The sequence below is a fragment of the Aspergillus brasiliensis genome, assembly GCF_001889945.1.
Source record: "Aspergillus brasiliensis CBS 101740 unplaced genomic scaffold ASPBRscaffold_3, whole genome shotgun sequence".
Taxonomy (NCBI): Eukaryota; Fungi; Ascomycota; class Eurotiomycetes; order Eurotiales; family Aspergillaceae; genus Aspergillus; species Aspergillus brasiliensis.
Genome location: NW_027137444.1, coordinates 1591870 through 1604759, shown reverse-complemented (window position 1 = coordinate 1604759; position 12890 = coordinate 1591870). Strand labels below are relative to the sequence as shown.

General features: G+C 50.2%; 3 protein-coding genes across 3 annotated transcripts; 1 reads left to right on the top strand and 2 right to left on the bottom strand.

Annotated features, from left to right (window-relative positions):
• Positions 1–373: 373 nt before the first annotated feature.
• ASPBRDRAFT_118423 (uncharacterized protein) lies at positions 374–2018 on the bottom strand (the record flags this gene model as incomplete). The annotated part of the gene is made up of 4 exons (XM_067617171.1): positions 374–1102; positions 1159–1533; positions 1624–1838; positions 1910–2018. 4 exons carry the CDS (start codon positions 2016–2018, stop codon positions 374–376), a joined length of 1428 nt encoding a protein of 475 aa, XP_067481921.1.
• A 1283-nt stretch (positions 2019–3301) lies between these two features.
• On the bottom strand, positions 3302–5039 carry ASPBRDRAFT_27683 (uncharacterized protein; the record flags this gene model as incomplete). Its single annotated transcript, XM_067622418.1, has 4 exons — positions 3302–3585; positions 3654–3901; positions 3960–4193; positions 4258–5039. The coding sequence occupies 4 exons, from the start codon at positions 5037–5039 to the stop codon at positions 3302–3304; spliced, it is 1548 nt and encodes a 515-aa protein (XP_067481920.1).
• A 3275-nt stretch (positions 5040–8314) lies between these two features.
• Positions 8315–12855, top strand: ASPBRDRAFT_118700 (uncharacterized protein; the record flags this gene model as incomplete). The annotated part of the gene is made up of 6 exons (XM_067617188.1): positions 8315–9872; positions 9940–11204; positions 11260–11385; positions 11441–11643; positions 11703–11998; positions 12062–12855. 6 exons carry the CDS (start codon positions 8315–8317, stop codon positions 12853–12855), a joined length of 4242 nt encoding a protein of 1413 aa, XP_067481919.1.
• Positions 12856–12890: the final 35 nt, after the last annotated feature.

Sequence of the window (12890 nt, the reverse complement as noted above, 5' to 3'; positions counted from 1 at the left end):
TCAAATCGAACTTATGTTCTAATAACTGTTTAACCCGAGGGCCTAAACTTAATTGAACCATACGATGTATAACAATTCTAAATCTAAAGAACAGAATCCCTCAACTGCCAGTACCAGTAGCAATATGCTTGCTCAATACTATCATAGATTCATAGTAATTGGAGCGTGAGAGTCCTGTATCGAAGATACTAAAACCCCCATAAACTACAGAAAAATAATGAGGTTACATTAGGGTTGGCAACGATTTAGTGTAGACTTCGATCAAACAATAATTAATAACTAACACTTTAATCAAACTATGTCCAAGCTTTTATCCACATAAATCACAAAGTAGTATGTCCAGTCGATCCCGGTATTACAATCAGTTCGCTCCTTACAGACGAAGCGACAACAGACACAAAAGGAAAAAGAGCAGCACGCAAGTCCACGCCACCGCACTCAAGATCAATCCCTGCCTTTGGACCTGTCGCAAAACATCGGTATATCGCATCGTCTCAAACGCCACCAAGCGGTACTGCGTTGCCCAGCCCAGCTGCGGGGCATGGAGACTCAGAAACTCTTCAATACGCTTGCGAATATGGTAAGACATCTTGAACACGCCTTGTCGTAGCTCCTTGTAGTTTTGCAACGCCAGTTCATTGATAATGTGCACATCCGGCTGGCGATACTTGGTGTACTGTTCGAGGTAGTCTTCTACAATCGCTGCGGGGGTATCGAATACCTCTTTTTGTTGCATCGCATAACTCAAGGAGAGGTTGTCCTTCCAGGAGGGGAAGCTTCTTCGTTGGTCGAGGAAGTCCTCAAACAATATCCGGACATCCTCGAAGCCGGTGTTCATGCCTTGACCGTAAAAGGGAACCATGGCGTGTGCGGCATCGCCGATCAGAACACACGAATCCTGGTAGTGATACGGGGAGCATCGGATGTCGATCATGGGGTGGTGAAGCTTCGACTTGAATTGTTTCTGGAGGTTGTCGGTGGGGATGAGGTCTGGAGTGATACCAGGGAAGTTCTTCTCGAAGAATTCTGCAACCCTTCCAGAGGATTTCAGTTCCAGGAAGACGTTCTCCGGGGCAAACAGATTGCAAGTCAGTGTTCCTTCCTAGAAGGGTGTCAATATAACATCGTCTTGTGGAATGATCTGTGCAGCATGCATACCTTGTCCGGACAGGCGAACAGCATAAAGTCGCGCTGGGGCCACATGTGCAGACAATCCATCGGAAGGGCATGTCCCGCAGGAATGGTAAGCTCACACCAGAAGATATCCTCCCACTTCTGAGTAATATTGATTTTGGCATAGCGAGAGAGGAAGAACCGGGTTGAAGAGTGGGCACCATCAGCACCAATCAGTAGGTCAAACCTGGTCTCATGACTGGGATCCTGAGGTCGAGAGATGTTTTGGAAAGTGGCAGACTTCTGCCTCATGTCCAAGCCATTGAGCCGGTGCTTGTAAAATACGCGAACATTGGGGAAGGCAGACAGCTCTTGTAGCAAGCTTTGGTTAATCTCGGAGCGGCTGATAGCATAAAGGGCCTACATATGAATGAGAGAGTGTCAGGATGGTTGCATGTAAGAGATAGACATTGAGAGAGATTTAGCAAGCTGAAGAGGGTCCTGGCATACCTGCCCATGAACATCATATGCAATGCGTCTAGATGTCAGTCGCTTCTTATACTTGCTGTGCACCATTCGACCATAAACGGGGACGGTTGTCGAAAGAATCCTCTCTGCCAGGCCCCTGCATTGGCTATGCCGCAAAGCCTTGATGCCACGCTCGGACAGGGTCAAACTGATACTCTTAGCAGAGAAGGCAGTTGCTGTCTGGACCTGGCTGTACTCTGAATGCACAACCATCCGTTAGAACAGGATGTCGACGCATGTCAGAAGCAAAAGGTAAGGCAAGACGCACCATCCCTCATTTCATAAATCTCCACTTGAAAGCCTCGCTGGGCCGCATATAAACCTGCCAGCGCCCCGACAGGGCCACCCCCAACAATAACAACCTTGTATGAAGACATAGTAATATACAGAGACCGTTTTCAACAAGAGAGGGAGACAAATCACTGGGTGATGGCCTGGTATTACTAGCATTCTGAAAAAGGGCATCGTAGTACCCTTTTATATCCAAGAGGTGTAACCAATCCTCCAGCGTAGACCGCCTCTTGATTAAAACCGGAATTATCACGCAGTCCTGGCATGATACTTTACCGAAGCATCCTGATTGAGCCAACGAATATGACACTATTCCGATGAGGTCATTCGGAACTTAACTGTCCATATAGTAATGCCGATAGATTGGCCACTCCAGCATGGTACAGCTGATCTCATTGGATTGAATTGGACGCCGTGGGATTCTGCTACCGGCATCCTTCAGGAAAAGAATGCGAGGATTGGGACCCCTCCCAAACAGAGCCTAGTGAGTATTCGCTCATGGGGCCAAAAGGCTTTGGACGCTGGACAGGGATAGACTATTGAACGAGTATACGTTGCGTGGCTGATTGGGGTCCGAGGATATTCAATGATAATCATGCAAAAGCCAAACTTAATGTCTGTAAACCTACTTGAGTCTACAAGAGTTGGGAAAACCAAAGTGTAACGGGTTTCATCATCAATGTATTATAAGTAATGGAAAGGTCCATCCAAGTCCCGGACTTCATGAACATGTGAGTCCTCACATGCATGATGAAATAGAATTATGGAGGACTCGTATGCCGGTTGAACGCGGGCTGCTGACTGGCAGCCCTTGGAGTCCAGGATGCCTAATAATAAGCCTTTTTTTTTTCATATATTTTTCTTGGCAATTCAATGTAAAAGACCACGCGGGAATGATCGAGACGTTACGGCCTGTTGGATTGTAGACTCAACAGAGGTCGTTATCGTCCTTTGGCAATCCATACATGACCTAATTGGTGACTTTTATGCTGTAGGATCATATTGGTGCATGTCTGACGTGAGGTGGAAAGGTGCCAACAAGACCAGAAAGAACACTAATGAGGAATATACTGAGTTCTGCAGCTATTGTCTGCAAAGCCCACCGCTACATGAAGGATCGCCGGCCCAATCCCGCTTCCATAAGCATCTCCTACGCATTTCCGTCGGCAATGTCAGACCGGAGGCAGAGTAGCCAGTCTGGATCGGGCCAATATCACGGCCTGGCCGCTGAAATGCATTAACCCGCCCTGTACCTGCTCTAAGTGGCTAAATCGCAACAGTTTCTGACGATAAGGGAATCGGAGCCTGAGTGTTCCGCAGTGTTAGGGCTTATGGAAATAGGAACAGTGATGTTAGTCTACAGAACAGTCTACACTTCCTTCTTGCTGCCCACTTTCCCGCCAGAACGTAATCCCACGAAGCTGACAAAACAGACTATTATCATGGATGCAAACATCAGCCAATAGGCTGCTTCGTACCCTTTCAGCAGATTGCCATCCGAGTGTGCTGTAACAGATCCAGCAATAACAGCGCTGACGGCTAGCCCGACGGAGTTTCCAATCTGTGAGACGGCATTAAACACAGCCCCGGCCAGCCCTTGATTTTCTCCCGGATAAGCCTGCGAAATGATCAGATTAGAGACGGTAAAAAGAACTATATTCTCCGGTTAGTGGATCAGATTCGTCCGCATCATTCAGCCGTTACTCCCAAGTGAAACGTACCATCCGGATGAAGCGGGCTCAGAAGCATCCCCACGAACGGCCCCCGCCAGTATCCCCAGCTCGGTTTGACCAATGCCATCAACAGAGCAGAGATGGTGCTGATACAGGCAGAGACAAAAACTAAAGTTCGTACTTCCACTTTATCCACTACATAGCCCGTGAAAATATTGGTGAGCGCCCCGACGATTACTAGGGGTAGAAACATCACAGCCGAGATGAGAGCAGAGTGATGTTGAATGTTCTGGAAACTGCCATGATTGTCAGCTACTTGTCATATATCCGTAAAGAGACAAACGTCGGCCTTACTAGAGTGATGAGAAGTATTGAAAGGCATTAAAAACCGCCCAGGTAAAGAATACGATGATGCATGTCGAGGTAAACGTGGTGTTACGCCATATACTGTTGGGGATAAGGGCTGGTTGGCCTTTCCGCTGTCGCCAGTTCATCCACGCGATAAATGCGGGGATGAGCACCAGTGAAACAACAAGAAGAGCAATGACATAACCGGTGCGGATGTTTCGATAACTTCCGGAGAGTTCACTGCAAGACACATTGCATTAGCCAAATAGAGTCAAAAGCGAGGAAGACTTAAGGGACCACTCACGCCATCACGAAACACAGCAATGCCAGCGAGATACTAATAATGACTGCCCCAATCCAGTCAATCTTAGCCATGCGCCTATACCACGGCTCTCCGTGAGGCTTGCTAACGGCGGGAAGCGCCCAGAAAGCCGTGGCCGATAAGACGGCATTGATGATGGCACTTATATAATATCCATAGCGCCATCCGATTGTGTCAACGAACACACCTCCGAGGATGAGCCCCAATGAATAGCCCAAGGGCTGTCCCATTCCCATCGATGCAAATCCAATGTTTCTCCTTTTCCCCGAGGGGCAACTGCGTGTCATTAGGCTGACTGCAGATGGCAAGCACATTGCGATGCAGAGACCCAATAGAGTCCGAAACGCAATGAGCTGATTCCCCGTTTGTGCAAAGCCGCAAGCCAAAGTAAAGATCGCATACAGAATACTGCCAGATATCCATATTATCTTGTCTCCCACTGCATCTGCGATGGATCCGAAGAGCAGCAGAGTGCAACCCGCTGCGAGCGCGTAGACCGATGCGGGCCATAGTAGGATATCTTCGTTTAAGTGGAGGTCGATCGCCATTTGTGGGAGGGCCACGGTCAGGATTCCAGATCCCATTGTATTGAGGAAGCTGACACCCGTGAGAGCGGCGATGGTGAAATTCGCGCGAGTAGTGGTGAAGGGTGGGGGGGAAGAGGTTGTTGGCGCATGTGCTGCTTCATCGCTGCGGACGCCTTCGGAGGATGTGGTTTCGACGTCGCCTGGTCTGTATGTGTCTTTTTCTCCTTCTGACTGCATTTTTGTGTCCCTCCAGAGATGGTTTTTCAGCCTTGGATTAAGAAAGAGATTGCCAGATAGATCAATTGTCAACCAGCGACAGCCTCAAGAATAACAGTTCAGGAATTGTTCAGGCTGTTTTAATGAGATCAATGATGAGCTAGACTGTTCGGAGCTTAGTCTCAATTGTGAAAGACTCACTGTTGCAGTGATATCTGACTAGCTAATCGACTAGTAAGCATAACAAGTTGTCCTCTACAAGCATTGCTGACATATTAACTATTCTTCTGATTCTTTTGTAATCAAGTCGGGGTCTTTTCCGCTTTAGATGTCCGTACATGCATCCTCCCATAGACGAAGGATCCACCACTGGCGTTTCTGCTAGGGGCTGCTATAGTATGCGATAGTATAACAAGGCTGCATTTATTACTACTTAGAGTTATCGCTGATAAGCAACTCTGAGCCCCACCGCGGGACGCTTTCCGTGCTTTGATAACATGATTGCCTTTGCACAAGGGTTCATTTAGCTAACCAATTCAGTTGTTCATAAGAGCGCATGACAAATTGAATTAACGGGGCGCGGAACAAAACCACAGAAGCCCGATAAACATAAGTTTGGCCATCCCATCAGTCCAGGTAACTCTTCCCCTTTCTCGACGTTTTCTCATTTGTACTTATTCAACATCAGCCTACTTTACACAAGCTCCAGTGTGCTGACGTGGCCACTCAATGGATGTAAGATAGCATTTCCTAAGCAGCAGCTGCCTTAAAGGGACCCGTCGGGCCAGTACAGATGATCACCTGTGCATACCTTGAAGTCAACTACCTTTTATGAATAGCAGTCTTGATGCTATAGCTATTTGATCATTCCTATCAAAGTTACAAAGCGACTCATCAAATACGATAAAAGGGCAGGGATCTTAGTCAAGTGAACAGCCAGTAGATGAGCGACAAACCCCATTCGTTGTGGGGGCAAATCATCATCCAATTATTGATATGCAAAGAAGGAGTGTACTCCGGAGTAGGCTTTTGATAGAGTATAGATCACACTAGCTACAAGATGGAGTATGATCCTTAAGTAGTAAGTGCACTGAAGCGTGGATACATACATGAATGGGATAGCATGAAGGGGAACGAGCGAACAAGGTACATGTGATGTGTCTGATAAAGTCCGTTTTGGGGATTTCCATTACCTTTTCATTGCACTGGAGGCAAACTCTGCTTATGCTTTCTCTTTTGATCAGTTTTAGCTTGGAATTTTTTCTCACCGCTTCGTTATCAATTACTAACTCTTGATTTTGATTGTGCATCCATCGGTGTGCCTTACAGTAGAAGGTTGCAACCTTTCTTCAAATAGGAAGAACTCGACTTCTGTTCTACGTGGTCGTCTCCATCTTAGGCAATTTTCCACCGAATACTTAGCTCCTCAAGTACTAAGGGATATTCATTAGTAGTAGTATATACTTCTTGATGCTGGAGCCCACAGTGACCATAATTCCAATGTGACGCTACAGCAGAGCCAACTGTTATTATGCACTTTTCAGGAATATGCATAACCATTGACATCTCTACGAAGATGCAGGCTCCCTTCAGTCTACTCCATCTATCTCGGGATCGCACATTCTTGCTATCCAACGTGGCAATTGGAACTGGTAGACCAAGCCCATCCCTGGCTTCCAAGACTAATGTTGGCGTAAATAATGAGGGTACATACTTGGTGATTTAGCTGGTAGTGCATCGGAACGAGGCCATCTCTGCCGGTGCTAAGTACAGTCTCCCCGTTCATTTTGAAGTGGCATCGTTTATCTTCTATACCACCTACGGACAACCCATGAGAGCTAGATAAAGACAATGGATGGGACCAGGTCTCTAAAGATGTCGGAGACTCAGATTCTACACTGATTATTTAGTGAGGAGGATAGTATCGCAAGGCAAGCTGATATCAGATTCGATACGAGCACAAGGCAACGCTGGATTACCCCATATGGTAAGGCCGGTATACTGAGTCATGTGACCAGAGCTAAGCCGTAAACAACACAGCAGATACAGCACTGAGCACTGGCGTAACAGACCTGAAAGTTGGAAATCGCCAGAGAACTGAACTACAACTGTTAGTCACACATGTAACCACTAGGACTGTCAAGTATCAGTGCTGCTCGAGAGTTGGACGTGCACAATGACCTCAGCCATCGAGTGGTGATGGTCCCAGTAAGGTGTTTCATGCCAAGCCCGTGCAACACCCGCACAGCCATGATGCAAGTTGTCTAGGCTGCACAATATACTTCCACCCTCGATTCCTTGCTTAACTCTTGACCATGATGTTGGGTGACAGATGTATGACAGAGGGGCTCGATTGACGATAAATTTCCTTCAAGGCTGGCTAAACTGACAACACTGTCCAACATGTACACGAGGCATTCTGAGGTGGCAGACGGGGGCGACGTTGACGGCAGTAATTTGGTCAAACACCTGCTCAACGAAACTCTACAGAAATCCTCACAATGACGATCCGAATCGACAAGAATAGAACAAAAGTTAGCGGGAAGAAAAAGGCCGAGTCAGTGTGTACCTGGCAGAGCTCATGGGTGGACGCCCCGCAGTAACGAGAAAAAACGTGAGGTGAGAAGGAGAGAAGAAGAGAGAGGGCTGGGCTTTTTTACCAGCCACCGGTTTAGATTGACATTTTGGTTGTACTTCCCTTTCGTCCCCCCTCCGAACGATCAAATCCCCATTTCCATCGTATATTAGCATTACGCCTCTCGTTGGGCATTGTCTCTGCCCCGTGCTCCATATTTTTCTTTTCTCTTCGTCCTTTCCCCCTCTTTCTACATTCCTCACATTCCCTTTCTTCCATTTCCTTTCTTTCCCATTGTTTTGGCGGCTGTTTACTCCACCGGCCGATCTGTAGTTATTACTTACTATCATCACATACTGCATACAGTTTATACTATTATCTCCGACTTATATACCCCGAACGTGAGGAAACCACCAACTAGGCAGGCCACTACTAGGCTTCCGCCACCTGCAGTGCATACTGTTGCCAACACTGCCTTCAAGCTGCAATGCTATATACTTCTAATCGAGGCATTATTCCCGTTTCCGATCAATCCAAAATCATTGTATAATCCCCACCGCTATCATTTACAGGGTGTTTGTCGGAGTTGGTTGAATGCGCCACAGTGACTACGTATCAACTACCAACCAAGGACTAACACCGATCTGAAACACACGCCTCCAATCGATCACTGGCCAGGCTACGAAGTACATCGCATGCTGCTGCGTGTTACACCGCAAACATGGCTACAGATCGCTTCCCCGCCCCTGCCACGGAAGCTCCCACGAATCTGCAGCAGGTGTCCACCAATGGTATTTATACAGCCCCATCGCACAAAAGACAGCCGTCCCATGTCGTGAAGTCCGCTGCGCCGGATTACTACGAGGATAACGACTTTTACGCCAACCCCACCAATTCAAGGCCACCGCCACCGTATCCAGCCAATTCTAGCAGAGTCCAGAGTCATCATAGGTCGCGTTCATCTTCTACTAGAAGCAAAAGCTACAGGAGAAACGTGTACCCAGAAGACAACATGGAGGGAGGAGAAAACCTGCCATCGCCGGACCGCCCGGTATGGTCTGAAAAGCGCTCTAAATCGTCGGCCACGAGACCCGACAGGCATGGCGACGAGGCGCTCAAGGCCTCTTTATCCTCGAACAGTCAGCCATCCCCAATAAGTCGGTCGAGTACGGTTCGCTCTGCAACCGAACAGCGACGGGATTGGGCGTCTGATCGCTCGCCGCTCCAAAAGCTCGAGGTCACTTATACGGGTGCGAGCAAGGAGGAAAAGAGGGCACGGGCTCTAGAGGCTGAAATGAAATTGAAGGAACGGATGAAGCGGCAGGCTGAAAGTCGTGCGATAGGAGCAGCGCAGCCTTCCGACTCGATAGAGAGCGTGGACCAACGAGCAGTCCCTGGACGAACGGCCGTACCAAGACCGGCGCAGGGCGCAAAGCGATCGCATCATCGACATGCAGCTTCCGAAGGACAGGCAGGATACAGTCCCTCGGGGCCAGATCCATCCGAGGAAGCCAGACCTCCACGTAGCAGAGTGCCACTTCCACACGACGCCGCAAAGGGTGATTTCGATGAGACCCAGGACCTCAATGGGGGATGGCCGGATGGGTCGATGGCACGAACTGGCAACGCTCCCAGGCGAACAGTATCTCTAAGCCACCCTCCCCAAGGAATACCGATGGGCCCGCGGGCGATGAATCAGGGCAAACAACGGGATGCACAACCATATCCACCTATTTCTGCGGCCCCGGATTCAGCGTTCCCTGAACAGTCTCGAATGGCTGTCCCAGCCAGGAAGGCCGTTCCGAATCAGCCCAACTCCCGTGCGCCACCAATTGCCAACCCGGCGGCTCATCACAATAGGTCGCCTCCACAACGTAATCTGCCGGAGAGGGGGGCTTCCATGCAAGGACCGACTACTCAGCAGGGAGTGTTGAAGAATTCTACTGGAGCTGCACCTGTCTTCCCGGCGCCTGCCAAGGCGAGCGTAGACAGTGGATTGTATTTGAACAACTCAATCGTGCCTCCTACTGCTCCGGTGGAGGCAAATGTGCCATCCAAGCCCAAGGTCTCGTTCAACGTGCCCCCGCCGACACCCCCTCCCCTGTCTGAGTGGAGAACCGCAGCCGTGGCTCGATTGGGAGCCTCTGATTTTGATTTCCAACGATTTGATGCCGATCGGAGTAAGGCCTGGTGGGAAACTGGCGAAAGCAGCAACCGCAGACTCAGTCGGGCCTTGCCCAACAACTTTGCCCAAAAGCCGTCCGCTCAGAAGTCAACAGGTAAGCACCCAACGGTAGATAATCGTTCATGAGCCCATATAATTGGCTAACCACTTGGACTATACAGGTAACAAACGCTTTCAGCCATCGATTTTCTTACAAAGCGGGCCTCTGCTCCGCTACGCCGGCCTGAAGCGTGTCCGCATTGATGGTCCCAATGGGCCATTTAACAAGGAGACCTGGAGAGGCAGTGTCCTCATCGTCACACAAGACTCGCTCTCCTCCTATGAGCCGCGTCCGACTCTAAGGGTGTTTGCCCAGCCCATGGATCTCCTCGCTCCTCCGCCCGTCCAGGTAGGAGGGGAGGATGCTCAACTGGCACCAGAGTACGTTGACCCCACCGCTGGGTTGATGAAGTTGGGCCGGGATGGACGACCTCTGTATGTCAAGCCTGTAGAGCATACTGCAGAGGCGCAAGATCTCTCGTCTGTCGAGAATGACGATGGTATTTTTGAAATGTCCGCCAGCATTCTCGATTACAGCAGCGAGGGGGTCAAGCAGCCAATGCCGGCCAACCGTATCCATTCCATGGATGGAGAGACTGCAGGGAGCTACAAAGAGATCACAGGCGCTCGCTTGTATGCCGACCCAGGCAGGGATGTCACGTTCTGGAGGTTCAACATTGAGATCGAATTGGGTCCGACTCAGCAGCGAGTTGCGTACCGTCTGAATCACGGACCGGCTCTAGGCTTCTGGGTGCCAGCCAGGGGACAGTCAATGAACATCATGTTCCATACGGGAAATGGATTCAGCCCTGCGGTGGACTCCAACAAGCTCAGTGGCCCGGACCCTCTCTGGCGTGATGTTCTGAATGAGCACCAGACCCGTCCGTTCCACGTCATGATCGGTGGTGGTGATCAGATCTTTAACGACAAGGTGATTGCGGAAACAGCACACTTCCAGGAATGGGTCAAGATCAAGAACCTGAGCGAGAAATACGAGGCGCCCTTTACTGCAGAGTTCAAGGCGGAACTGGAAGACTTTTACCTGGAGAATTATTCCTCTTGGTTTTCGCAAGGATTGTTCTCCCTCGCCAACTCTCAGATCCCTATGATCAATATGTGGAATGACCACGAGATCATCGAGGGATTCGGCTCCTACCCGGAGGAGTTCATGAACTCGCCTGTTATCTCCGGACTGGGGAACATTGCATTCAAGTACTACCTGCTCTTCCAACACCACAGTGTCCCCGAAGAAACGGAGACCGAGGAACCTAGCTGGCTGCTTGGTGCTAAGCCAGGACCTTATATCAACCAACGCAGTCGACATCTGTTCATGTCGCTGGGTGACGGGGTAGCGTTCCTCGGCTTGGATTGTCGGACAGAACGAATGGTAAGGATTTGATGACACTTTTGGTATGGCTTTGTTGCTAACAGTGAAACGCTAGACGGACGAGATTATTTCGGAAGAAACTGGCGAACTGATCTGGGATCGGTGCCATCAGGAGATTGTTCGGGGCGAAACCCGACACTTGATCGTGTCACTGGGCATCCCTCTGGCGTACCCACGAGTGGTATGTCACTGACTGCTGTCTAATTCCTATACGCACTATGCTAATACCTCCGCAGGCCATGGTCAAGAACATCCTCAACAGCCGCAAGTCGCTTGGGAAGGCAGGGCTTTTTGGCAGTTTAGTGAACAAGACCGGCGCCAAAGTCGAGATCTTTGATGACCACTGGACATCAAAGCGGCACAAGGCTGAGCGGACGTATCTGATCGAAGACCTTCAGGACCTCGCGGCAGAGAAATCCGTCCGGGTGACCATTTTAAGGTAAGACCTAACTACCTGCCTCTGCTGTCCACGATATATCTGACCAAGACTATTTGCAGTGGCGACGTACATCTGGCTGCGATTGGCCAATTCTACTCGAACCCCAAGTTGGACGTGCCCAAAGACCGCGACTACCGATACATGCCAAACGTCATCTCTTCAGCGATCGCCGACATGCCCGAGACGGATATGATATCCGACATGCTTAACAAACGCAATCGCGTGCATCATATGGACAGTAACACGGACGAGGATATGGTGCCCATCTTCACACATGATGTTAACAACAAGCCCCGCAACAACAAGCGGTTGCTTCCACGCCGAAATTGGTGCTCTATTCGGGAGTATAAGCCTGGTAAGTTGGTCCAACCTAACGATTGAGACGGGTGTGAAGTTATTGTGTCTGACCGATGGATAGGCACCACGCCACCCGGAACGCCGCCCGACGCCCCTACTGAGGAAGAGCCCCGACCTGCCAAGCTCAAGAGAACATTGTCTCTCACTCGTGGAGAGAAACCTCCCCGGACCGGGCTTCTGCGACGACTCTCCCTCCGGGGCCCGCCTCCCACCAAGGATTTCAATCTGGGCGAGGCACCACCTGCGCGTCGGATGAGCATGGATGGGGCTTTCCCGACCGCGGACACGGATGATGCAGACTTCGCTGCGTCAGGCGAACCCAGGCCCGGGCCTTTCCTACGACGACCCACTAACCTCAGTCAGAAGGCGTCCAAACGGGGTGATGATGGGCTCGGGGCGTTGATTAACCTGGAAGGAGGGCTGGCTATCACGCTTAATCTCGAGCTCAATTCCAGGGACCCGGCGGGAATCACGACCCCCTACAAGTTGCTCGTGCCGATCCTACGCTACGAAGACATGGAGTACGACCCGCCTGCGGCATCGGTGCCTAAAGGATGGAAGAAATGGCTGGGAGTGCGACGCAAGAAGGCCGACAAAGCGCCGGTGGAAGATACCGATGTCGAGCAGGGCATGACAGACGAGGAGGACGGGGATGATGGGTTCGATGATGAAGATGATGTACGAGGGAGATTTGAAATTGCTGAAGGAGGCGTGTTGCCTCCAGAGACACTGGTGCCTGTGAGCCCGGATGCAGGAGAGATGGGAATGGGAATGGGAATGGGAAAGGGAATGGTTATGGGAGAAGGGGAGAAGGAGGTGTCGAAGCGGAAGAAGTGGTTTGGGCGATCCAAATAGAAGGCAGGGCCGAGACGCTCTGTGATGTGTGATAT